The sequence below is a fragment of the Falco rusticolus genome, chromosome 12 (assembly GCF_015220075.1).
Source record: "Falco rusticolus isolate bFalRus1 chromosome 12, bFalRus1.pri, whole genome shotgun sequence".
Taxonomy (NCBI): domain Eukaryota; kingdom Metazoa; phylum Chordata; class Aves; order Falconiformes; family Falconidae; genus Falco; species Falco rusticolus.
The window spans coordinates 24,276,748-24,302,857 of NC_051198.1; the positions used below are offsets into that span (position 1 = coordinate 24,276,748).

At 41.2% G+C, this 26,110-nt stretch overlaps 1 protein-coding gene across 12 annotated transcripts in view; it reads right to left on the minus strand.

Moving 5' to 3' along the window:
- ESRRG (estrogen related receptor gamma) overlaps positions 1 to 26,110 on the minus strand; it is a 406,419-nt gene that overhangs the window by 330,714 nt on the left and 49,595 nt on the right. For 4 of the 12 annotated variants that reach the window (XM_037406043.1, XM_037406061.1, XM_037406059.1 and 1 more), the window contains exon 2: positions 21,929 to 21,974. The exons of 5 other annotated variants lie outside the window; for them this stretch is intronic. In XM_037406043.1, coding sequence (XP_037261940.1) covers positions 21,929 to 21,974 — 46 coding nt within the window. Of the gene's footprint in view, positions 1 to 21,648; positions 21,684 to 21,928; positions 21,975 to 26,110 lie in introns of all 12 variants that reach the window. 3 more of the 12 variants (XM_037406044.1, XM_037406060.1, XM_037406053.1) reach the window with 1 other exon arrangement.

The window sequence follows — 26,110 nt, forward strand, 5'->3', positions numbered from 1 at the left end:
GTCCACCTTAGAAGGCCATTCCTAATACCTAATTTGAATTTTCTGTGTTTCTGTTAAACAAAATACTTCCCATACTCTCCCATTTCTTGCCACGGAGATGAAGAATAAATTACCGTCGTTTCCACCAGTCTTTTGTATTCTTACAGCCCATGGCCATGCTTCCCTCAGACATCTCTTTTTCAGGCCAAGCACTCCCAGTATCATCAGTACTTCCTGACAGGTCACATTCCCTTGCACTCTTATCACCCTCATTGCCTTTCCTTTGGACTTTCCCCAAGCTCTCTGCAGCTTATTTGGGGTGTGCTGCCTACATCTGCGCTTAGAGGTATAGCTGAGCTCCTACCAAAGCCGTGAGGAGCAGAAATCACTCCATACTGCTCACGGGCTGTATTTTTGTATTAAAGCTTCAGCACTTGTTATCAAGAAAATCTTGTCATTTCAACACGAACATTTCTTCTGCAAGCTTCACAACTATTCTTAATTAACTGGAACCTTTAACATCGTAAACAGCATTAAACTAGAAGTCGTCATACATAATAGGTTATTTTCACTTAGCCTACACCCCAAAATGACTGAACATTTCAGGGTTAGTACCGGAAATACGTAAACACAGACATGCACACACAGCCCAAGTACAATTAACAGTGACTTAATCTAATCTGTATTCAGATGCAGATGTACAGAGATAAATAATCTACAGATATAATATAAACACCCACACACTGAGTAGGTCTGTAACTGAGAGGTTTATCTAAGTCATTAAGAATACCACAACTTTCCCAGTGCCGAAAAGAGATGGGGGGAAAAAAATAAATTGGATAGCTAAATATAACCGCAACTAAAATCCGATTCTCTTCTTTTATAGTCCTGAGTCCAGACAAATGTACATGTGGAAGAGATCATACCTACTTTATTACGTCACACTGCCTGGTCCTCCTCCTGTAAACAGGTTCAACTCCTCTGAAGTCAGTCAAAACACATATATAATGTAAATATGTGTGTGTGTGTGTGTGCATGTCTGTGTAAACCCTGGGTAAGTGGGTGTAGAATAAGGCCCCTTGTTCACTCAGGTCTTGCAGGTAGTAGTGATAACAGAAAACCAAGAAAATTAATATATTGTAGTTACCCACTATGCAATAATTATGTAATTATACTGTAATTACAGTAACTGATTATTGATGTACTGTAAAATAAACTGTTATCAAGTTTTTTACTGTTAACTTCTATTTACAGTCATCTCCGATAAAGACTAAGCCTCCCCAAAAATGCATGATAAAGCTTCTTATCACAGGTTTTAATGCCTCTAATAACTACTGTAATTCTGTGTGATTTAGTGCTTTGAATAATCCACCAGGATTTTTCTCTAGATCTTTAAAAGGATTGTAATGTGTACAGAGGTGTCGTAGTGATTAAATTTACAGGACACTTACCAAAACAGTGATAAGAAAGGATGTTTAATTAACACATGTACACGTTGTTCAACTGTACTATCATGCAAAAATGGAAAGACCTGAATGAGACCCCTATTTTCCTTACAAAATGTTAAAAAAAATTAAACAAAGGATTATCCTCACTATACAATACAGGAGCAGACATTCTGAGGGCACCAGCAAATCCAGGCAGCACCTGAGAGCGGTACCAGCAGGAGCCACGGTCCTGGTACCAGTCGGACATTCCAAAGAGAAAGGAAAAAGTCAGTCACGTATGACAGTACATGGGAATTCACCAGCTGAGTTTGGAGATGTCGTTCCTTTGGCTAGTGGGTAGTTCAAGAACACTGCAGTTCTCTTCAGCTATAATGCCTGACAGTATCAATGCTTTTAGGGCTCACTGATAAACGTCATTGCAGAAAACCAGCTGAAGGTTACCTTATCAGATAGTTTTGAACTCCATGTCTCAGAAAGGCACACAGGCACTCTAGAAAATCCCTTTTCCCTCCATCAATAGATTTACTTAATGGCCAAGACGATCCCTTATTTATATAACAGATAAGTAAATTTAAGTTAAGCAACGAAGCGTCCCAGCAGAAAAGAGCAGCAGAGTCAACCACATAGCAGGCAGTGGAAGAGAACCTTTATCTCCCTAAGGACGCTTTCCACTTTAACTTCTACTGACATTTTGTCCACTGTGATGCTGACAAAAAAAAAGTGATAGAGAGATCTAAAGGTGTTACCATATACGATCAAAAGATGAAAAAGAAAAGTCAAGAAGCTCATGCAACCCGTATTCCCAGTGGGGAAACAGCCTTCTTATTATTAGAATTGTTTGTACTTTGAAATGGAAATCCCAACATCTGCAAGTGCACGCAGCTGAAGGAGTTTGCTCCTGGATGGGCAAGTGCCATGTAGTAATATGGCACAAGAACAGGCTTTGGCTCCACGCACGGAAACAGAAACCTCTCCTTTGTAAAAATGATTCTTAATCATCTCAAAGGCCTCCCAGTTTAGTATGGAAGATGAGTGCCACTGTTTTCGTTAGAATGAATCCCACGTATTCTGTATCATAGTCCTGGCACAGGGCTGCAGATGAAATCATTCCTTGACCATCGCTGTGGGCATGCCTGCTCTGATCTGCAGGGCTATGCAGGGGCACACAAATACTGGAAATGGTGTAACTGCATTAGTACCGTGCTCCGCACAGGCTTTTATACCCTGGTTCTCAGCAAGACTAATTATTGTAAAAGAAGTCTCACACCACTGCAATTATCCTGCTCCCAAAACCTGAGCTACATCATATAGGACACTGTGCTTTGCTATTCAGGCAGATCCATGCCGCTTTATTTTTTGAGACAAAGATTTTTACTAGCAGGAGGAAAGTTAACAGGAACAGGCTCAGAAATTATGAATAAAGCAGACTATATATATATATTTATATATGTAACAGGAATAGGGAGCAGGCACTGAGGGTATCAAAAATCACGTGTTCCTGTGACTATTTATTTACCTGGCACACAGGACTGCTTACCTGCGTACTCCTTTCTCTGCAGCAGGTGAAGGTGAAGGTGTGGGAACTTCCTTCCTTTGCTGGCAGTGTTAACTGAGCCGCATGAGGAGGGAGGCTATGGGAGGAATTTATTTCTCATACCTGTCATTAATAAATTACAGGACTCAGGGGGTGTTTGAAGCATACACCCCTTTCTCTGGATGGGCTAACATACATGCTGCCCTCCTGCATAAAGCTGCAGTCTTCCTATAGGGGAAGAGCTGGCTTTTAAAGTAAAATAACTAAGTTTCTTCTGTAACACAGCCTCCTATTCTGAGCTCCGAAGAAAGGTAGCACACCATTTTACAGTCCAGAAGGAAAACCGGGCATAAGATTCCAAGGCTACCTTTCAAGAACAGGATCCTACACATATTACTAGTATAGAGCTTGTAGAGAGAGGCCCAAACTCCCAAAGAAATTAACTAGACGCCTTCTCTACAGTTTGTGCTAAACACCCGAAGTAAATCAGTAACGCATACAAAACTTGCCTGACAGTGGGACTGGCAACAGATCTGAAAATCAGTGCAAGTTCATCAAACACTTGGTACATCATGCAGCCCAACTTGCAGGTGAAACTGCAATGGATTTAAATCCAACTTTTTCCTTCCTGGGAAAGGTTTTACAGTAGCAAACAGTATTTAATATCCCTATTAAGAGAGAAGTTGACAAATAAGAAAAAATAGCATCTACTCAGTGACTCAGAAATTAGCAGAGCAGTCTTAGTCACCTTAGTCATTTTCACTGCCTGTCATGAGTTAATCAGACATTTTTCCAACATTTCCATACATGCCTGTTCTTTCCTCCTGTGCCCAGTAAAACTACGAGCTACTTCTGAATGTGACAGTTAACTACATTTTTGTTACGTTTCAGCATTAGATGGAGAGCAATTAGATTTACAGCAGGGAAAGAAAGAAAGGGAAAGAAAGAAAGGGAAAGAAAGAAAGGGAAAGAAAGAAAGGGAAAGAAAGAAAGGGAAAGAAAGAAAGGGAAAGAAAGAAAGGGAAAGAAAGAAAGGGAAAGAAAGAAAGGGAAAGAAAGAAAGGGAAAGAAAGAAAGGGAAAGAAAGAAAGGGAAAGAAAGAAAGGGAAAGAAAGAAAGGGAAAAAAGGGGGGAAAAGAAAGAGGGAAAGGAACAGAAAGGGAAAGAAAGCAAAGGGGGGAAAGAAAGAAAGGAGAAGAAAAAGAAAGGGAAAAGAAAGGAAGAAGAAAGGGACAGAAAGAAAAGGGAAAGAAAGAAAGGGAAAGAAAGAAAAGGGAAGAAAGAAAGGAAAGAGAAAGGGAAAGAAAGAAAGGGGAAAGAAAGGAAAGAGGGAAAGAAAGAAAGGGAAAGAAAGAAAGGGAAAGAAAGAAAGGGAGAAAAGGGAAAGAAAGAGAGACAGAGGAAGAAGAAAGGAAAGAAAGAAAGGGAAAGGAAAGAAAGGGGAAGACAAGAAAGGGGAAAGAAAAGAAAGGGAAAGCAAAAGGGAAAGAGGAAAGGAAAGAAAGAAAGGGAAAGAAAGAAAGGGAAAGAAAGAAAGGGAAAGAAAGAAAGGGAAAGAAAGAAAGGGAAAGAAAGAAAGGGAAGACGGGGCGGGGGGGGGGGCAGGGGGAGAAGCTATCACCTCTTCAGCCAAATGACTCAGAGAAGGTACATCATCATCTTCAGACCCCAAAACCAAAACTATTTCTGAAATCTTCAGAAACGTCAGTGATGTAACTAACTGCGTAGAGTGTGTTTTTAATCTCAGGCAAAACAATCAGGTTTAACTATCCCTGAGTACTAAACCATTCACCATCTTGAAGTTTAAAATTTCAAAAAATCCTAATACTTATGTAAGCACATCCAGCTTGTTTTTCCTTAAAGAAACTTGCCTTACCTTTCTAACCCTCTCTTTGGTCTTTGCCTTGGTACAGAGACAGATGTCACAGAAGGCAACCGAACATATTTCACTGGGATATGTAGGCCATATCCTTTGTTATTACAGAAACAAAAATACGCTTGTTTTGATCTAACTACGTGTATTTAAAGAATTACCAGCAGAACAGAAAGCGAAGCAGAGAGGTCTGTTTAAGGTCTGGGTGTTCCAGCTATTTTTACCAAAGCTGCTATGGATTTCAATGGGAGCGTTGCACGCTGAAAGGTGAAAGGAAACCAGACCCAGACCAGAGCGAACCCAGGGTTGTGTACAAAGGAAAAGATGCTCACCCTATGGAAGGCACATGCAAGCTGAATTGCGTATGTTAAATTAAAGACATCTGCACTTTGGCAGAATTTGGACAATGACTCACTTATATTTAATTATGTAAAAATTTCAAACAGGGCGAACTCCACTGTAGTGACTCACATTAGTGCTACCACATGATATTCTGATAACTACATCAGTACATAACTCATGTCTCTGCTGCAGAATTTCTACAGAGAGAATGACATATTACCTGACTAGCATTAAAAGGACTCCATGTTCCCAGCAATGACTGGTACATTAAGTAATGCTTCAAAAAGTAGCATATAGTACACCGAAGGTTTTTTTTTCCCTTGACACAAAACTACAGATCCTCTAATGACAATATTTCACTGTCATTCAAAAATCAATTTTCTGTTTGTGTTTTATTTCTTAAAATTTATAGAGTTGTGGGGAAAGATTCCAGAAGTAGAAACTTACATCATTTCCTTTTCCTAACAAGAATTACAGTGCTGCAGAACTCCTCAGGCTTCCAATCCAAGACGCTCCCATCCTATCCTTACATGAGAGGCAAACACCCCCTCAATACCTTCAAGCACAAAACCTTCCGCCTAGCTCTGGCAGTGAGGGTACCGGGTAGTTCCCACGTCTTGCTTCACAGGCGTTCTTGGACTTACCTCCTGCGCTTTTCAGCATAGGTTTGGCTTGCTTGGTTTCGGTCTGGACTATCAGAATTAATTGATTATGAGTCTTATGTCAGGCTAACAGGGCTGATGACCTTGAAACGTCCACTGTGAAGAAAACCTATCTTGCATTATTTACCTTTGATTTTAAAAAGCAGCAAAACACTGTATTACTTACTTCAACGTTGTTACGCAAATGGGGCGGGGGTGGGGGGGTGGAGAGGCACTTTGGTGATCTGTATCAGGTCCCTTTTCTGAGCTCTGAGAGCTGCTGCTTTTGTATCCTGGAGTACCACTGCATTACACTCCCATTAAACATTTGAAAAAGGGATGTCCACTACAAGGCTTTCTAAAAACCATTTTTAGGCTTACTGAACATGCTGACAGGACCCTTCAGTAACAAAGGGATATACAAAAGGCGTTTTCACTAGAAAAGGAATGTATTAATGCGACAAATACAGCCTTTGTTAATGCCAGATGCTGACTATAGGTGTGAATAAGTAATATGATGAATGGGATGATGAGGAGAAAGCAATCTTAATTTTGCAATTAGTTATGTTTGTGCAACGTTTTGCACAACCATTGTAAGTCACTGGTAGACTACTGATTCAAAACGACAGCCTTCCAAAGGAGTTCAAACAGCTTTGAAAGCCACTATACCTTTTGAGCAACTACTTTAGAAGGCTAATGAAAAATGTAAATGATCTCAAGTGCTGGTTGTATGGTGAAAGTGTGATGTTGGGCTTGGATGTGCAAGTGCAGTGTGCTTTCTGCAGCTGAGAATGGTAAGAAGTAGGAGGGGTAGAGGATGCCCCAAGGGAATGTCCTGAGACAGTGCAGTGTTAAAAGGTATGGTAGTAAAGTCTGGCCTCGGAGTGACAGAACTGGTAGGAAATTATTGGAGGTGTTGGGACCAGCATGTGTAATGGGCTGGATCAAAAAACAATGAGCAAGAGGAGAGGATCCACAGTATGTTATTCTTCCTTCCTAGCACCTACCAAAGAGAAAAAGAGCACCCTGATTATTCTACATCCTCTCATTCCACCTTTCACTTATTTCTTTTTCAAAGCACAATTTATCTTTTTTTTCTAAGGGTTCACATAAAAGTTAGATTTAAAATTGGAATCTAGATTAAAGCGCATTGCTACAACTGTTCCTAAGGGTAGAGGTAAACTGTCCAGAATGTGATAAGAACATGGGTGTTGAGTGATGATCGGCTCATAACCAACACATCCGAGCACACAAGAGTTCATTTCATCCTCGGTATCACCCCAGGGATCCACACCAGCCACAGCTGGTGCAGAGAGGTGTAAGACATACTGCCCCGTTGGCTCCATGATTATTCAATTCATGGGTTAGCACCACTGGGGAGCAGGACAGATGCCCTCACATGCCAATCAAAGGTGTTAAATTGGCACGCATCACAGATGTCCTGGTCCTCCTCCCAGAGGAGAACTTGGTCCTTTGGAACATGCTACCCACCAAGACAAAACTTCCCACTGACATTTGAATAGCAGGCTAATGAACATGAAGAGAAGAAAAAAGAAAAAAAAGGAAAAAAAGAGTGAAGAGACAAGGTAAGACCTGTGCTTAAACCTTTATTACACAGGATACCTTTAGGTCAGACTCTCCACCACCTTTCAAACATGACACTAGAACACCCTGGGAATTCTGTTTTTAAATAGTCTGCTCATCCCTTACTCCAATAAGTAGTATGCATACTGTGCTGTTGTCAAGCTGTTTAGCAAAGACATTTACTTCTGCACAGAAACTCAGCCCCTGTGGTGCAGAAGAGCACAGCAGTGTGCTGTGACCCAGCTCTCAGCCAAGAGGATGAAGAAGATACCAGAACCAAAGAACAGGTCAGAGACCATTTTTGCTGTACCCCAGCAAAAGCGTACACCCGGTTCAATGGCTTTAATGTTTTGACTGGAAGTAGGAATCATTTTTTAAAGGCTATTTTATCCAGTGAGAGAAGAAAAAGGGTATCACATGACTCTGCACCCTGGATGCTGTTTGTAGAGAGGCCTTAAAGTCACAGCTGGACTCCTGCAAATTATTTACTATGGTAAACTGATATTGAATATAAAACTTGAGACAGAATCACAGAGCAGGATTGTATGTACACAGAACTAAGCTTCAGTTCGGTCACATCTCTTCCAACTGACTGCAAGCATCTCTACAGTAAATATCCGAGGCTCAAACACCCCTTGGAAATTCATTAGCAAGCACAGCAAACAGCGGTCCCGAAAATAGCATCTTTCCATTCACAGCAATGACACATACCCCACTATATTATATGTTCAAAGAGGGAAGGGCAATCCTCTTCTAAACCTAGCTTCTCATGAACCTGAATCCAATCACACATTCCCTTTATAACAGCCATCTCTCTTGGTGCTACTCTACAAAATCTACATCGCATCACCACCACCTTAAAGGTCAGCTGTGATATTTCAATAAACAGTGAAACTGTGGTTTCCTTAAACCACTTGTATTCCTCTTGCTGCAGTCATTTTGGCTCTCCTCTATTGGTCTTGCTTAGCTCACTTTCATATGAATGTCAGATTTTGCATTTGCTGTGTGCTGTCATCTAGACTCCCGCTGTAAAACAGTTTGTTTTTTTCCCCAGTTGGTGCACCAGATTAGCATCCCCCCTCTCCCCCTCCAGAACAGAATGTAATTAAAGATCATGGGAAAATAACACACACACACACACACTAGTCATAAAGTTAGAGAATTTCAAGTTTGGTTCTGCTTTCCAATTTTACATGCTCCACTTCACTTCTGTATATAAAGAGAAATACAAATGGCTTTGGTCACTGGATATCTATTAACTCCTTGTGCATCAGATCCTGTGAGGCAGAGATGACAGCAAGATCCACAGCAGCTTATAAGAAAGGGCTCATGCCTCTCAGAATCATAGCCAATACACCAAAATTTAAGCCTTTTGCCCAAACAGTTCTCCCTCTGCTTACTGTGCAACAGTTATGAAACATAAGCCAGAACTGTTTCTATGTTCATAGCGTACAGGAAAATGTTTCATGATCTAGGTAAAATTTTTCATCTGAGAGGCCTGCCAGGATGATCAGTTTGATAGCCTCGAAGCAGAAGAACCACTTAGGTCTGCAAAGGCCAGTGTGGGAGATGCAGTGGCATGGCTGATTTAAAGCAGAGGCTGTTTTGTACGTCCCCACCCCAGCAGTGGCCCCTCCACCACAGGTTTTCTGGTGGTAGTTCGGAAAAAACAAAGACCTTACTGTCTTTGGCTGTGGGGCTGAATGTCACCAGATGAGAAATAAACCGTGTATCAATTAAAAAAAAAAAAGAAAAAAATTAAAAGAACTGCTTAAACTGCTTCTACAGCAGGGATAAAAATATCATCAAATTGCTATTTCTCATCACAAGAGTAAGCAAGAGGCAACTGTTGATCTTCAGTGTTTCCTGACAGGTTCTGAAAAGTAAAAAAACCTGCCAGGTGATCTTTCACTGTGAAGGCAGGTGGCAGTGGGGAGGCAACTCAGGATCCACATCTCAAGGTCTACCGTGGTTAAATCATATTCCGGTTTGTCTCCTTTTTTAGAAGGAGAGAGACAGTAACAGAGGTCACTGAGAAAGAAAACGTTCATGGCACATCACTTGACACACAGTATCACACCGACAGAATTTATGACTTGCCAAACCTGTACAACATTGTCTGTGGCAGATTTCGAAGAAATAAACCCAGATATTGTGATGCTTACTTAACTACAAAATTCCTCCCTCTCCCTGAGATAGGGAAGAAAGTAGATGTTCACCTTTACTGATGGTCTACAGTAATTATTTTTTATGGCAATTCTCCTCCATTAGTTAGAGGATCATAATGGAATAAATAGAAAAATGAGCTCAAGCCTGAGTATTCTACATTGTAATCTAAATTAAACTAGTATTACAAATTTGTTTACATATCTCAGTTGAGCTAGGCAGTTTCAAAAGTTACTTGCTGAACATAAACATGTCTCCTGATGCTACATTACCCACTATATGCAGTAAAATATATTCTAATGTAATACAATAAAACTGAAAAACCAATAAATGTTCCTATTTATTGAGAAATTGGACAAAAAATAGCTTATTGTCAGTTTTTAAAGACCGAAAATCAATAGATGATGAAAGGTTGTATTTTTTGTTACCATTAGACTGTTGACTCTAGCAATAAGTGGGATATGGATTACAACTGGGGGAGTAAAGAACTTGTGAGATATACAATTTGGAGCTTCTCGGGTTTTTTAGAAACTTAATTCCCAGTATTTGTGCAGCAGCGGCCATCTTGGCAGCACTGCTAATGAGCCCCAAGAGCACAGCTCCTCCATCTTGTTGACAAAGCCAGCCTTAAGTATCTTCCTGTCTTTCAGAGCATTTCTAAATTACAGGGGCTCTTAATCAGACTTGTAACTGCTAAGCATCAAGAGTAAAGGAGATCCAGCTTTCACATATATTCACATCCTGCCAATCGATAAAAAACAATAATCCTGAAACAACATAACGAAGCACCAGCGAGTGCAGTCCCACCTCTCCCATGGCCGGACTGGGCCCACCCAGCTGAGCCGCAGGGTGGGCTCCCCAGGCCCAGCCCCAGCGCCCCACACAGTCACAACGAGCACAGCCCAACGCCAGGTGGAAATCAGGTTAAACTGGATGTTCGGTTTGCGAAGCCCTTCAGCTCCCGTGCATTTCCAAGCCTGCTGTCCTTCCTCACGCGTCTGAGGTTTTCAGCATCTGGGCCCTGACTGCAAAGGTCCCATTCGAGTCTGCTATCTGCCTGTGGCCAAGTCCTGCCCTGAAGATACGGGAGGAGAGGGGTCTGGAAAATACAGATTGTAAGCACCTGTCTTCCCAGTAGAATTTATGCATGGGAGTCCGTTTAAAACCTGAATTTCTATATTCATTAAACAAAAAGCGCACAACCGTGCAGAGGCTGGGAAGGCATTCTTGTCTCACAGTGCAAACACATTAAAATGGAATACTAAAAAAATATGCAGTGATAAAAAACACTGAGCTAAACATAAACACTGCATCCAGAGTCCTTAAATAGTGATCTATGCCAATGTTTTTTCCAAGTGAACCAGTAGGTATGACCATTACATATAAACCCAAATATAGATGTTCTACCCTGACTATATTTCTAAACTCTGGAACAGAGTTTGAAAGGATGCCAATTATAAGAGGGAGTTAGGGCTGCTTTTAGGATTTATATTCTCTTTGTACATTTCATAATCATACAGCAGCGCAAGTCTTGCTAGATGGGAGGGTAACGCAGTAAAAGCCTCTCAGATATGCAAAAAACTGCCTTCAGATACGCAAATGTACTTCAAGTGGCCAGTGACCGCTGGGCCTGGAAGTCACAGGGAACTAGTAATGCCAGCTGACCTGCTCATGCAGTACCTGATTTTACAAGAGCACAGAGGCATGCAGTTATAAGTCTACAGGAAAAAAATACTTGCCAAGACCTTGAATGAGCTGAGGCTGTCCTGAAATGGCCATGCTACTGCTGGCCCTAGTCCCACACCTCCATAACAGAAAACTTTTGCTTGAAACTGAGGACAGCACAGATATCACTGATTTTCTTATCATGGTTCCCTTCCATTTTCCCAGGTAGAAAGCTAGCTATTTCTGAAAAGGGGGCTGTAACCACATATGCATAATTACGTACCAAAAAAAGATTCGTGTTGTTCCTGTAAGCTTTTGCTTAAGTATACCATGGAAAATAACTTTGATGAAATAATTTGCCTAGAGCGCTGCTTGTCTGGAAGATTTCTATAATTTAACTGCAGTTCTGTAAATAATTTGGTGATAGACAGGCCATCAGCATAATTTGGTGCTAGGCCCATGCAACATTAAGGAAATGGCCAGCAGGCCAAAAATTAAATCTCAGCTGGGCCCTAGTATGTACAATGAACATTAAAAACCAGTCCATATCGATTCTTTTCTGGACTATGCTTACTCAAATAAAGATGTTGAATTTTCCCTTGGGAATTAACACAAAGAAATGTCATACTTCCTCTCAGTGAGGAAAAGATCACCCACATATGGTTAATCCTGCAGATCTCCATAAATATGTACAGTATTTTTGCACGATAATATACCAAACTACTGCCACAGCACAATTATATGGCATAGCATTTTGTACTGCTGCTGAACTAGTGGTTACTAGTCACTGCCAGTAACTCACCAAAGCCTCTCAGTTCTCCTGTGTTGTTAGCCTGTAAAATAGCAAAAATTATTACCCTGATTTTAGTCAAGCCTTAACTGAGACCGCAAGATAAGAGGTACAGAATAGTATGCAATGGTACACTGCACCTTTAATCATCTACCTACCTGAGATACTCAAGCAAGTAGTTAGACATCTAAATGTTCCAACTACAGACTTCAAATCCATGAGTTTTGTGGTACATGACTGTGCCCACATGATTTGAAAACTGGCATTCACATCCCCCCTCAATCTCAGCATCGCTTCAGCCCCAGGCAGATCAGAAACTCAAAGTCAATAGCAGAGCCAAGACCACACCTAAGATCTGGTATTTCAGCTGAAACAACGGGAGAAGCAATGACTGCAGGATGCTTCCCATTCATGTTCTATGTCTGGATGAACATTTTTCTATTAGAAATGTCCACAATCAGCACTGCCTTCCTGCATCACTAGATTGTAAATTAAGGTATGTTCTTGAAGCCTTTCTATGATCTTTACCAAATGAGAAGGAAATGGCAGGGAAAGTAATATACAAAATAAGGCAATAAAGCCATCCCTCTCAGCTTCAGTGAAAAACAGCCTTAAGCAGCAGACACACTTATACTTCTTTTTCAACTGAAAAACAGAGAAGGAGGTGAAGTACATGGGTTAAAAGCCAGCAAAAAGTAGTATAAAAAAAGCCCACCAGGTATTGTTGCAAGAACCTCTAGATAAGCATCTTAAATCAGGGTAAATTACACACCTCATGCTGGTGACTCGGTCATGGGAAATTATGAAGCTACGTGATGTCTCATTTGTTGTGCTGAAAACAAATGTAAATAAATTACTGAGAGAATCTCATTTACATTTAGAAATTCATCCCGATGCATGACATGACTGCTGATGGTTTTTTAAATGACACTTTGAGAAGAAGTGCCACTATTAAAAACAGATCATAGCCACCTTAGCAAGGGTCTGTGCATGTGTGCGTGCATGTGTGTGTGTGTGCATGCGCTTGAGTGTGTAACGGCAGATGTTCTAGAGAGATCTTTCAGATCATTGGGGAAAAGGCTTTCTTTTACCGTTTCAGAACCAAAATGGTGGTGTCAGAAGACAAAACCATCAATCTGTATTCTTCTGTGTATTTTTCCCCCTCCGGAGTGGGAAACAGAAAGACAACGTTATGGATTGGCTGCTGCCAGCACAACAGAAAGTGCAAATACTGAAATTGTAGGAACAGAAAATAGTGTGGCACGTCTCTCCATCATCAAGTGTAATAAAACTTCCCCTTAAATACACACACAAAAAGCCTTTCGCTAAGCTTTTATCTCCCCCCTCCAAGTCTCACATTTTAAGCTGTCACCGAAACAATTGAGAAGGATATCCAGGAAGCCATAAGATGGAGAGCAAGTTGAACCGTGGTTAGCTAAGCAGCATACATTCAGGCAAATATCCAAATGCTTTAGGAGCTGTCATTCTCCATCCCGCGTGGGAAGGCTGTGCAGAGACGGACTTGTTCATATCATGATTGCTCTTATTATTACAGCAGTGAAAACACTGCATACTAATGGATGTGTTTTCAGATAGAAGGCTGTTAGATGGCTTTTTAGACTCTGTGCCTGGCTGTCTGGGCTTCAGTATCCGTTATCCCCTACCTCTTTCTTTGCTTCCCAAAGTTTGTAACATGAGGGTGAAATAAAACATATTTCCAAATGGGGACACAACAGTGTTCTACAACCCCACATACGGCAGCATATTTACATAAGCCTGCATAGGTCAGAGAGTTTATTTGTTAAGGGACAAATAAGCAGGCCATGAAATAATTATTTTTCATTGTGCCCTGCCAAACCTATCCAGCCAAAGGCTAAATTGAGCTGCTATTGTGATTATTTGAACTGTGGAGCCAAAAGTCTTCACTGAAAGCATCCCAGCTGTCCTAAATTTTATTCTGATGGCTAGTTTTCACACTAGCTCGAAACTTGCCAAAAATGCTCCACAAAACAGGCAGGCGGAAGGCTTCCTTTATCCAGACCTACATCAATTACTGATTTAGAGCTGTTCTGAGAACTTGATTATTAACAAATCACTTCCCAAAATTGTTATGACAAGATTCACATATGCAAATGGCAAGCTGCTCATATGTACACAGCTAGCAAAAGAAATTACTACAAAGGTTCCCAGATTTATTTATGGTTATTTCCTATTGTGCTTTACTGCAAATTAGCCACTAAAATATTAAAAGAAAGGGGAGAGATCCTGCTGCAGCACCACAGCTTTGACATACGGCGACATGGGAACACCCAAGCTGTAACAGCTCAACATGCTTCTGCCTTCCCCACCCCTCTGCAAAGAAGGATCTACCCGTGCCTTCTGGCATCAGAAGAAGCAAAAGCACCACGGTAGCTCCCAAGCTGCAAATTTGGTCAGCACACCAAGGAGCAGGTAGGATTACCCCAAGAACAGCTCGAATCACAGGCTTGGGAGGATATTTCGTACTTTAAACAGGGTTCACAGTGGAGGAGGGGGGACAACAAATATATTTTTTTAAAACTTCATGCTTCAAAGCTTAAATTAATCCCTAATAATGAAAGATTAGGATGAGAACATGTAGAGAGAAGATTATCCCATGTCTGCCCATTGTGAGGCTCTTATAACTTTCCTTGAGGCGCCTGGGGTTGGTCATTGCTAGAGACAGAACAGGAGGCTAGAAGGATTTGCTGACAATAGCAAGTTTGCTGACGACACCAAGCTGTATGGTGCAGTTGACACACTGGAGGGAAGGGATGCCATCCAGGGGAACCCTGACGGGCTTGAAAGATGGGCCTGTGTGAACCTCATGAAGTTCAACAAGGCCAAGCGCAAGGTCCTGCACCTGGGTCAGGCCAATCCCAAGCATAAACACAGACTGTGCAGAGAATGGATTGAGAGCAGCCCTGAGGAGTAGGATTTGGGGGTGCTGGTGGACAAGAAGCTCAACATGACCCAGCAATGTCTGCTTGCAGCCCAGAAAGCCAACTGAATCCTGGGCTGCATCAAAATAAGCGCAGCCCGCAGGTCAAGGGAGGTGATTCTCCCCATCTGCCCAGCTCTCATGAATCCCCACCTGGAGTGCTGCGTTCAGCTCTGGGACTCCCAGCATAAGAAGGACATGGACCTGGTGGAGTGAGTCCAGAGGAGGGGCAGGAAGATGCTCAGAGGGCTGGAGCACCTCTCCTATGAAGACAGGCTGAGAGAGTTGGGGTTGTTCAGCCTGGAGAAGAGAAGGCTCTGAGGAGACCTTACAGCGGCCTGCCAGTGCCTAAAGGAGGTACGAGAAAGCTGGAGAGGGGCTTTTTACAAGGGCATGTCGTGATAGGACAAGAGGGAATGGCTTGAAGATGAAAGAGGGTAGGTTTAGATTAGATCTAAGGAAGAAATTCTTTGTGATGAGGGTGGTGAGGCACTGGCACAGGCTGCCCAGAGAAGCTGTGGGTGCCCCATCCCTGGCAGTGCTCAAGGCCAGGCTGGATGGGGCTCTGAGCAACCTGGTCTAGTGGAAGGTGTCCCTGCCCATGGCAGCAGGGTTGAACTAGATGGTCTCTAAGATCCCTTCCAACCCAAACTGTTCTGTGATTCTATGAAGGATCTCAGAAGCAACGATTTTGTACTTTGTACATTTCTGTTTAAATAACTAAGACACAAATGAAAGACAATGAGGTTAATTGTTTTGAAGAAATGAAATGCCCATCCTTTGGTATCAGGCTTTATGTACCACAACCCCAAGGAGACAAGCGCACCTCTCTGCAGCTGCCCTCCTTCTCCTCCACACCTCCTACTATTTTTCATCCTGTTTGTAATTTCACTGTAATATCCTCAGGGCAGCAACCACTCCACATTTACACATGAATTAGAACAACACCTCGCACAATGGCATACCAGTCCTGATTGGACCTGGACTGCTCCTGGGAATGCTACTATAAAAAGATCTCATAAATGTATAGAGCACAGCAAAGTAACACACACACACATACCTTTTATCACAGTTAACATCACCGGAGCATTAACTCTTTGTTTTCCCAATGCAGATGGTTTGACTTATTCCTAAACTCCAGGATGGCTGCAGGATGTGTAGCTAAGATCCAGCACACCTTCACCAGCATGCTCTGTGAAGTTAGGCGTTTCCTGTGGATGTCTGTATTTACTGTTTAATCAAATGACAGAAATGTTAGGGAGTCTCAATATAGATGTTGAGGTATAAGGTTGAACCTTGCTTAGGATTTCTATGGAAGCTGATCCAATGACAAGCTGGGGACATTCAGGATGAGGAACCAAAGGAAGCCACATCAGTGTCAGCCCCATCATCCCTGTGCACCTGTTACAGACCTACTGGGTCTTAACCTGATTAGCCCGAATTCCCTTCTAATTTTCTTCCTTCCTTGGAAGAGGCTTTTGACCTTTGAGCTAATATTTTAATATATTCTGGAATTTGAAATTTTGCATGTAATAAACTAGCTATTTTCTGGTACTTCAGATACAAACAGCTGCCATACAAATTTTTAACTTACTCTGGTATTCAGCCATTTTATTTTTAACTGAAAATATAATAAATAGAAAGATTTGAAAATCTTTATCAACGTATTTCTATTTTTCCTAACAATTCTGACATACCAATTATTTTGCAAACTTTTTTTTTCTGAAGGACTATGAATGGCCAATGTGGTTCACAAAGAGCAAAAGGAAAAGGAAGGGAGCAGGTGTAGGTAAGGTAGCAGCAGATAGATAAATTACTTGAGTAGATGCATAAATTCAGTCACCCGAGCCCCCTTTAAGGTCAGTTTCCATGTTGGAGTCACTGATTCCAATATTTAATATTTAGAAAATATGGAAGAAATAGCAAAAATGTAAAAGATATTAAAAAAATCTTAATTGGAACAGAATGGCCACTTTGCCAGGCCTGTGTTCTGTGTCTGTAGGGCACCAGAAGTCCACCTTAAAAATCAACCACACAGACTACATCTGTTAGCAATCACATTAATTAGCTCTCAAAATAAAATAAAAAATGTACAAATGACTTTTTGTCAACTACCAGCTGATGGACCTCTTATTTATTAGACTAAAAACTCCACACAATCAAATTCTGTGGAAAAACCAAGATCATAATTTCTTTTTCTCTGGGTCCTGATGGGTTGGTAGCATTACAGGGCCTTCACGTGCTTTTCCACATAACCTTACACTCAATGCAAGTTTTGTCTGTGCCATAAATATGGAGAGTTTCTGTCTCACAGAAACGTGCTGGACATCCCTCCTTGTGGAACTTTCGCAGCCTGAGCACGTCAATTCTCTATGAACTTCCTGCAACTCATGACTTAACTCATGTTTCTTTTGCCCAGTGGACCCACGGTTCCAACCAAAGCAAACTCTACCCAGTGTCGTGCTTCCACTCAGAGGAACGATCATTCAGGAATGATCTTTTTACTTCTACAAAGACAGTAAGAGACCGTGGCCTACATGGAATAGGCTATTGACAACCCTACACTTACGCAGTCATAGTCAGATATGTGACAAAGTCCAATGAAATCCTATGAGGGAAAAATACAAATGACAGAGCTTAAAGAATACCGTTAGCTCCTAATTCAACAGCCCACAAATCTGTTCAGAACTTACAGAATTTATCACCAGAACAGGAACCTCACAACCTTCCACAGAGTCTCTTTTTAACAGACTTGTTGTCCACTGAACCAACAACTCTGTTGCTCACAGACAAGATATTTCACCAACTTAAGTACTATTAAAAGATGATTATGCACTGAGATTTCCTGAAATTGTATAACATTTGCATGGTATAACACATACTCTTACTTGTTCACTGCAGTCTGATTCAAAGTGCTATAAATATGTTTGCCCTTTCTGCTAAGCCCGCCTAAGGGATTAGCAACCCCCCAAAAGTTCAGTTGAATATTAACTGCATTAACTTTGCAGACTGTAACATACTGTTACACTCAAACAGCCTACGGTGCAGTATGGATGACTTGCTTAATAAAAAATGTTTTCATGCAAAGCCCTATTGCTAGAGAAAAAGAATTTGCTCTGTCAAAGGGGGTGACCTCTTCCATTTAACTTCATAAAGCAAACAAGTAAAAGGGAGATCTTTATAGGGATGTCCAGAGAAATGCTTATCATTTTGTCTATCAAACCAGATGGACTTCCCTCTGCAACACAGCACCAGTCCCACTCTATGTTAGAAATTAAGTCAGTTCACCATGAAAAAAACCCGTGAAATACAGTAGCAAAGTGCCATCCACTGTAGTAGTGCGAAGTTAAAAACTAGAAAAGAAGTATGACTGTTTGCTTACTTATTTTGTTAAGTAGTACTTTGTGTGCCAGCTCCCATAAAGAAAAAAACCGTGTGCCAAATGACTTTCCAGCAGAAAGTTACACAGCACTGAAGACAAATAAAAGCAAACGGAAATATTTAAAAGCTGGTAGAGGGAGAGTTGACAGGAGTGTAAAAGGGAGCTGACTTGATAGCTAATGCCAAAAGTCAAGGAAGAGCAGGTTCTTAAACTTCCTAAGTGAAAAGCTCCCAGGCAGAAGGTAACTGGCAGTATCTGATCAAAAGATGAAGGAAAGGAAGAAGAAAGAGGAAAATGAGAAGAGCTGGAACACATTTCTGAACGTTACAGGGTATAAAGTGGGACCAGTAGAGTTGCTTGAAGTATCCAAAAGATTGTTAAAATACTCTCAAAGATTAAAAAATACTCCTTCATTACAATCACAGTAATACCAAAATGTAGAACTTCTCTATTATCTGCTGAAAACAAAAATTGCATACACATTTTCTTTGCTTTTATAAAAATAAGTAGATGAAACAAACCTGCTCTATGTTGTTGTGGGAACACGCAACAACTCTCAAAAAGCCCTTGATACCAAGCGCCACAATGAAACCTTTCTCATGCAGTCTTCAAGGATCACATCTGTATCTATTTGTAAAAACACACTTTCCCATACAAAGAGTCTTGAGTGTAATCAGAAATTAAATCAAAACTTTAAGATTTAGAAACCATCTTTCTCCATAATGTGATATGCTTACTTGCTTATGCCATTCACCATCACCATTATGTTGTCTAGAAATGAAGACCAACAATAGATGCTGGTAATTACACAAGAACTTAAACTGCAGAGAGCCTCAGCCCACAGCATTAAACTGGAATTAAAGCTCTACAGGAAAACTGAAACATTTCACTCCCTGCAATCACCTCCCTCCCTTGCACACACACACACACACGCTGGACACCTGCTACCCACCAGCCAGATGGGACGGAATTCTCCTGAATCAGATCTTGGATTTTTAAGCTCAGCTTGAGTTCAACTGGATTTCAAGACATCAAAATTTATTACCGTTTCACATTTTAAAAATTACAGCAATGTTCGGGGACCCCTAGTTTCAGCATTGTTTGCACAATTAGATATGTATTAAAGTGGGATTATTGCCCCAAATGTACTAATACAAATAAATAAAATGCAGCTTGACAACATTTAATTTAATTACATATGCTCACTTAATACATGAAAAACAAGCTGATTTTATATCAGCACATTAAGTGAGATTGGGAATTTAGCTAATCCGTAGTGGCCAGCAGTGTTTTTTCAAAAGTCCATAAAGGCAATTTAGCAGTCCAAACTCACTTAAACATTGTAGGAACTGGCCCTTAATGGACAGGTATCATAAAATATTAACACATGTAAGAAAAAACTGGGAAGCATTACATTCCTAGAGAATTTGCTAAGCTTGCATAATGTAACATTTACCATCAATAAAGTTTCTTCAGTTAAGAGACCTCTAGCCTGTTCTTCAGGAGGAGGTCTCTTTCTCTTTCTACCCCAGCAGCCCACCTCCACTGAGCCCCCGTTCCCTGCACTTTGGTGGGCTGCTCGCAGCTAGCAAAGTCGCATTTTTAATTGGGACTGGCCTCTGAAATAGTCTTTCTCCACCTTCTCGGTCGGTCCTGAAACCAGTTTGAGCCTTGCAGGGGGGTTAACAAGCCATCGGCCAGCAGCAAGATGTTCTCTGCAGGAACCACCAGCATCTGGAAGCTGGTGCCAGTGGTGTTTCGCCAGAGCCGTGCCTGGCAAGTGCCAAGGCACAGAAATGCGATTCTTGCTTGCTTGGCCAGCCTTGGACTGACCTTTTGTCATAACGGGGAACAGGAGTTTTGCTAGTGAACACAGAGTTCTGGTCTACACGTTTTATAAATTGATTATTTTATTGATGTAAAGTGCCCAGGTGCCCTCGTGACAGTCACTAATATAGATTTTGAAAATAAAATTAATTAAGGGCCAGTCTGGACCACCTTTACTGTCACCATGTAGTACCCTTTTCTACAAGTAACAATGCTATCAACCAGCGAGCACAAGTATAGTGTTTGTAGAGTATTTCATTACATCTCAAAACACTCAACTATGGAGGTCAAGATCACCGTCACCTACCTACGCGCACACACGCACACACACACACAACTCACTCTTGTCTCCTACCTTCCGAAAGGGGAACCGAAGCACAGAAAACTTAACCGACAAAAGTCCGTGCCGAAGCACCAGCTCTGCTGCACCGGGCTCTGTCCCTCCAGACCACGGCAAGAGCATGGCACGGTGCGAGCCCGAGCAGGAGCAGAGCAGCCTGGCACGCAGGCTAATCTGAATTACACTCATCCAGCCCTTGAAATGGTTCCTCATTAGCTGCGGGTTAATGGAGTCCCAATGAGTAGTGTTATTTTCATCCCCTGCCTACTGAACATGAAATTCATTTGCAAATATCCTGTAAAATACTGCAAAGCAAGCCAAAGAGATATGACAACATAAGAGGCATACTATTTATGGAATGCACTTACCGTCATTTAGAAAAGGAAGCTGACATGAGCAACAGCCTAAATTTAGCAACACATTTAGTTTTTATTCACTAGTCACAATGACAACATTTCAGAAGGCTACCGCACACCTTGTGCGCCGAAAGGTTCCACTGAAATCAAGACAGACTTTGATCTGAAAGGAATTTAGGATGAGCTCCTTAATGAATACAACACTGAGTTAAATTAAGGCAATCACCATCTTGACTTTCTATTCCAAGTAGATATAAAATTACATTGATTGCAGGAAATGGTGGCATTCAAACAATATTGCAATGGCCAAAGCCTGAAAGCTAAATTCATTGTTGAGCTAAACTAGGCTTTCAGAGGGCATCGTTTGATTTGAGGGAAAAAAGCATCTACAAACCACATAATTTCAATTAATAGTTTAAAAAGCACACAGTAAGAAAGGAAAAACGCTGGTCAATATGCCACATGCCACTCAAATAAGCAGAGTCTCTGCATGTAGATGTGTGTGTATATATATACGCACACATATATACACACACACATACACGGGTGAGAGCACACGTGGTTTTGAGTGGTTTGTTGTTTGTTTTTTTTTGAGGCAGGCCAAATTTGAGATCCAGAAAGACGCAATGTATTTCAGAACAGTCTGAGAATGCTCTTTTACCCATGCTATCTTTAATTCAAGAGTAATTTCAAATCAACAGCCCACAAAGTTAAACCTAGTTCTCTTCAAAACTCAGAAAAAGAATTCATTCGAACCCTTACCTTTGGCACCTTAAAGACTTTTGGCCATGACTTACCTGTATAAATAGAAAGAACTAATTTACTACAGAAATGCCCATGGGCAAACATGTTCTGGCTAATGAAGTGTTCAGCTTTTGCATGATTAACCAGCTGGTGGGGGTGGTGTAAAAATCACAGGGCATAAAATAGTAAGAAAAATTGATTAGCAACTCTCTTTTAAAGCACTCTATGAAAAATTTCCTTATTTTTGCTCAGCAGTTTGGAAAGTGACTGTACAGAAAGATAGACTCGAATGACTTACCAAGGAGCCAGGCAGAGACTGCACCAGGCACTCACTCCTCCAAGACCTGCATCGCAGAGAGGTTCAAGTGAAAAGCGAGATACCAACCAGCACATGGCTGGATTACTTATACAACAGGTCCTGCCACTAGTCATAAAGGTAATTTTCTACTCTGTTGTGAAAGACATTATATAAAATTAAAAACTATGACAATGCTTTGAGTCAGTTCAGTTTCTTCCCCAGTGCTCTGTACTTGAGCACCTTAGCTGGCTACAGATACTCCCATGAGCCAATTTAAGAAGTGCCTCCACGTCAGCCAAGGGATTCATACGCTGCTTAGAAATAATGCACACATTTAGGTGATGCTATGTAAAGAAGGGGTTTGCACTCACTAGGGACAAAAATCCCCTTGCCCTTCCCACGCTGTACAAGGGGTTTCTTACAAGCTCACATGCTCTGCCCTCAAAATAGGACCTAATTAGTATACAAATACTTGGCAGACAGGTCATGAAAATAAATTTATCATTAACTGTCCCCTAAACCAATGCAGGTTATCCTGAAGCAGTTCCACCTCATAGACATTTGCTCTAGGTCCCTTCAGCTGGGGTACAACTGGCATGTAACAGTTTCTTTAAGAAGGAAAATCACATATTTTTACAGCACCGGATTACTTCAGAAATATCAAACAGCTGCTCATATAAAGCACATGCACCAGTACTAAGAAACTGCAAAACTTTAAGCTACAGATAATTTGCAATACGCCATAGTAATAGTCACAGTCCTCTTTACTTTCATTACTTCTATGGGAAATGCATGTTTTACACCTATTTATGGACTTTTAAAAACCAGTTTATAGCTATATACCATGGGAGAAGCAGGCAAAGGATTCACACCTCAGGGATCTGCAGTCCCCTGGGATGCAGCCAGACCGTCGATGCTGGGCCTTCATGGCTTGGGAACCTACATTAAATCCCTTTGGCAATATACAAGCAGTCACCTTATATCCATAGCTGATTTCTAACCACAACCAGATATGCCTCCCAGAGCTTCCCCTCTCATGGTATGTGATGACATACAACATACCTTCATATGCCCAGCTACCTGGATATGAATTCAATTCTTAAATCATGCTGGTATATCTTCCACGCTGTGGCTCAAACTATTCAATCATACCAAGGGATTCTTTGCAAGAAGCAACAATTTTACCTTAAGTGAGAGTTACTGGGAGAAGAACCAAAGCAGAACTCTGAAGCCCTTTTCCCTTCTTTCCACAACTCCTCCATTTATCTTAATTATCACTTTCTGAGGAAGGCAGTATCTTTTTAAATGCACCAAAAGAGATTTTTCCGTGCCATTTCACTGTAGGAGCCAGGCAGAATATCCTGAGAACAGATTGTTTCACACATACACCGTACGCTCCACCCAAAGATTCACACCAAAGAACTGTTCAGGCTTATGCAGGTTAGATAACTACAAAGATCCCATAGAGGTTTTCCTTTCTCATCGCGTACATCTGAGAAAGCTCATCACTAACTTCATGGTCAGTCGAGACTTCTAACATCAAAGTCGTTTTTGCATGTTTTCGAGGTGTTGCTGGATAGGTGGATCTTACTGCACCTGCACAGTTCTCACTTCTGAGCCCCCCCCCCCCAACCTTTGGAAACATTCCTACATATTAACACTTAGGAAAGTGGGCACAGAGCTCACACGAGCAAACAGAAATAGAGGAAAACTGAAAACACTGGCACAAAACGACATTTCCCTCAGTACGTCACTTGGGAAAGTGCTATCTCCAGATCAAACAGAAGTTTCTAGTTAAGCAAGAAATTCCTCTTGAGTCTAACTTCTATGGTCATATTTGAATTGTGAGCAATTTCTAAAATGTTGGGTGTTTTCAGCTCTGATCAACTGGGACCCTGGCAACACTAGAGCTTGTGAACTGTGTTTGAAGATGTTTTCAAAGATGGTAACAGCCCAATGCAGTCACAACACAATTTATTAATTGCAGCCATACTCGCTAAGAAATTATGCTGTGGACTATGTAAGTAGCATCATAATTTTTGGCTAGTCTACTTGTTGAAAAAGTAAAATTTTAAAAAATGCCTGTTTTCCACAGAAAGTGAACGCTTGTTAAAATCATATTACCTTAAAGGAATCCAGAAATACAGCTACAAGGCACAGCTGTTTTACAGTTGGAAAAAAACTATTCCTCAGACCTGTACCTTGTACTCCAAACGCTTTATTTAATTATCTGTTTGTTTACTTATAAGCAATTGCTTTGGAAGAGCCCCCCAGCTCGTATATGCTGTGCGCTCTCCAGAGGGGTCAAGCATAAGACACAGGCTGCGGACTGCAGGTTTAACTTCAAAGAACATGCATACACAAAGGTATTTAGGTGCCTAATCCCACTTATATCAACTCTCAGTGAAATTGATAGACGGTAAGCACCTCGGAGGACATGATCCTTTGACATTAACAGGGATTCCTCAGCTGGATCTGGGTCCGTGCTTTTTTGGACAACAAACCAGCAGAAAATAAAATACATTTTGCTTCATGGCCTCCTTATCCTCTCCAATATCAGAGTTTCTCTAAAGTTGACCATGGTTCCCAGCAGAGGACACAACAGCCAAACAGGCTGGTCTAATTAACTGGAGTTTTTCATACTAATTAGTAACAACAAGAGCATAAAGCAATCAATAGGACACCTTATGCCACTACTGCTTAAGTCTGCTCTGACTACCTCTGGTTCAGCCATACCCTTGAAGCATATTTGGAGGGTTCTTCCTGCTACCCTCCCATGCAGCATCAATTTTTAGTGAGGATAATCTTCCTCATTATACTAGAAATTGATAAGTAACATTGTTAACCTATGTGATGCAGCTAAAAATCAGGTGTAAAGAGCACAGCGAGGAGTCAAAGGATTTTATTTTTTTTTATGAAGTATTTTGACTACCTCTAACGTGATTATATACTTGACCAATGGGTAACACAGTATGATATTCACCCTACTGCAAACAAGCGGCGTACAGACTTGCATAACACACACGTCCCACTCCAGCTCGAGGGGAACCACGCTCTGTTGCTTCACTGTATGTTCAGCTACCTCTAACTTCATACGACAAAGCAACGATTTATTCAAAAGTCATTTTAAACTCTTTCCGAATAACTTCTGAAGGACAGCTGGCAAGAAAGTAGTATGTTTGAAGACAAGATAAATACAGAAAACCTGTAAACCATCTTCTCCAATTGAGAGACCAAACTGCTAAAATTAGTTCCTGGAATTTCTCCTTTGGGTGCCAGTTTGAGTCTTGTTCCAAATGACCACTAACTAATAATCCTCCTGACTTTGAAATAACCTACAGCTAGTCAATAAGACCTATTTGCTGACCAGGTGCATGTAACCCCCCTCACAAAACATCACGTATTTGTAACCTTATTTTAAAAAAATTTCATTCCAGTATCCCAAAACTAACTGTACAAACACAAAGAACTCAGATGCCCTCTCAACCCCCATTGGAAGTGACAAGTGAGTCCTTCTAAAATTGCAGACACACGCTGTCAAGTGCAGGTGTTTGTAAACAAGTTTGGAAATGTTTCTAATAATAAACCATAAGAGTTAAAATTAGAAGTCCAATCCGCTAGCTTTAAAAAAAGAACTTCCAAAAGGGTTCATCTAAATGAAAGCAACCAGTGATGTTTAATTTAGTCACAAGAGCCGAATTTCTGTGCAGAGTGGCATAGTGCTCTTCATCAAACTTTCCACTATGAGTTACAGTACATTTCCTTGGAAAAAGAAAAAAAAATGATAAGAATGTTAATTTGCTGTCATATTATGGTATTCTATATTTGTATGTGCGATCTAAAAATACCCTATTCACAGGTCTCTTGCATTTCATGTAATTACAAAGAAGGAAAAAAAAAATGTGTTTCCAAAACTTCCGAATGCATCTTGGCTGCCAACATCAAAGTTCAGCTTTTATGGAGAACTTCCCACGCTGACCTCCTGAGAACTGAACCCAAACTCTGCTTGAAGGAGCCTTCCTCTGCGGGATTAAGTTCTCCCTGACGTCACCTACTGGAAAGCCTGGCTTACCCTGCCCTGGCACAAACTGCTGGGGGATGAAACTGGGGAGGGCAAAAGTCACCCTAGAGCTCTAGCTGATGCAGACCTCAGGATGCTGCCACTGAACTGGTGATGTCTTG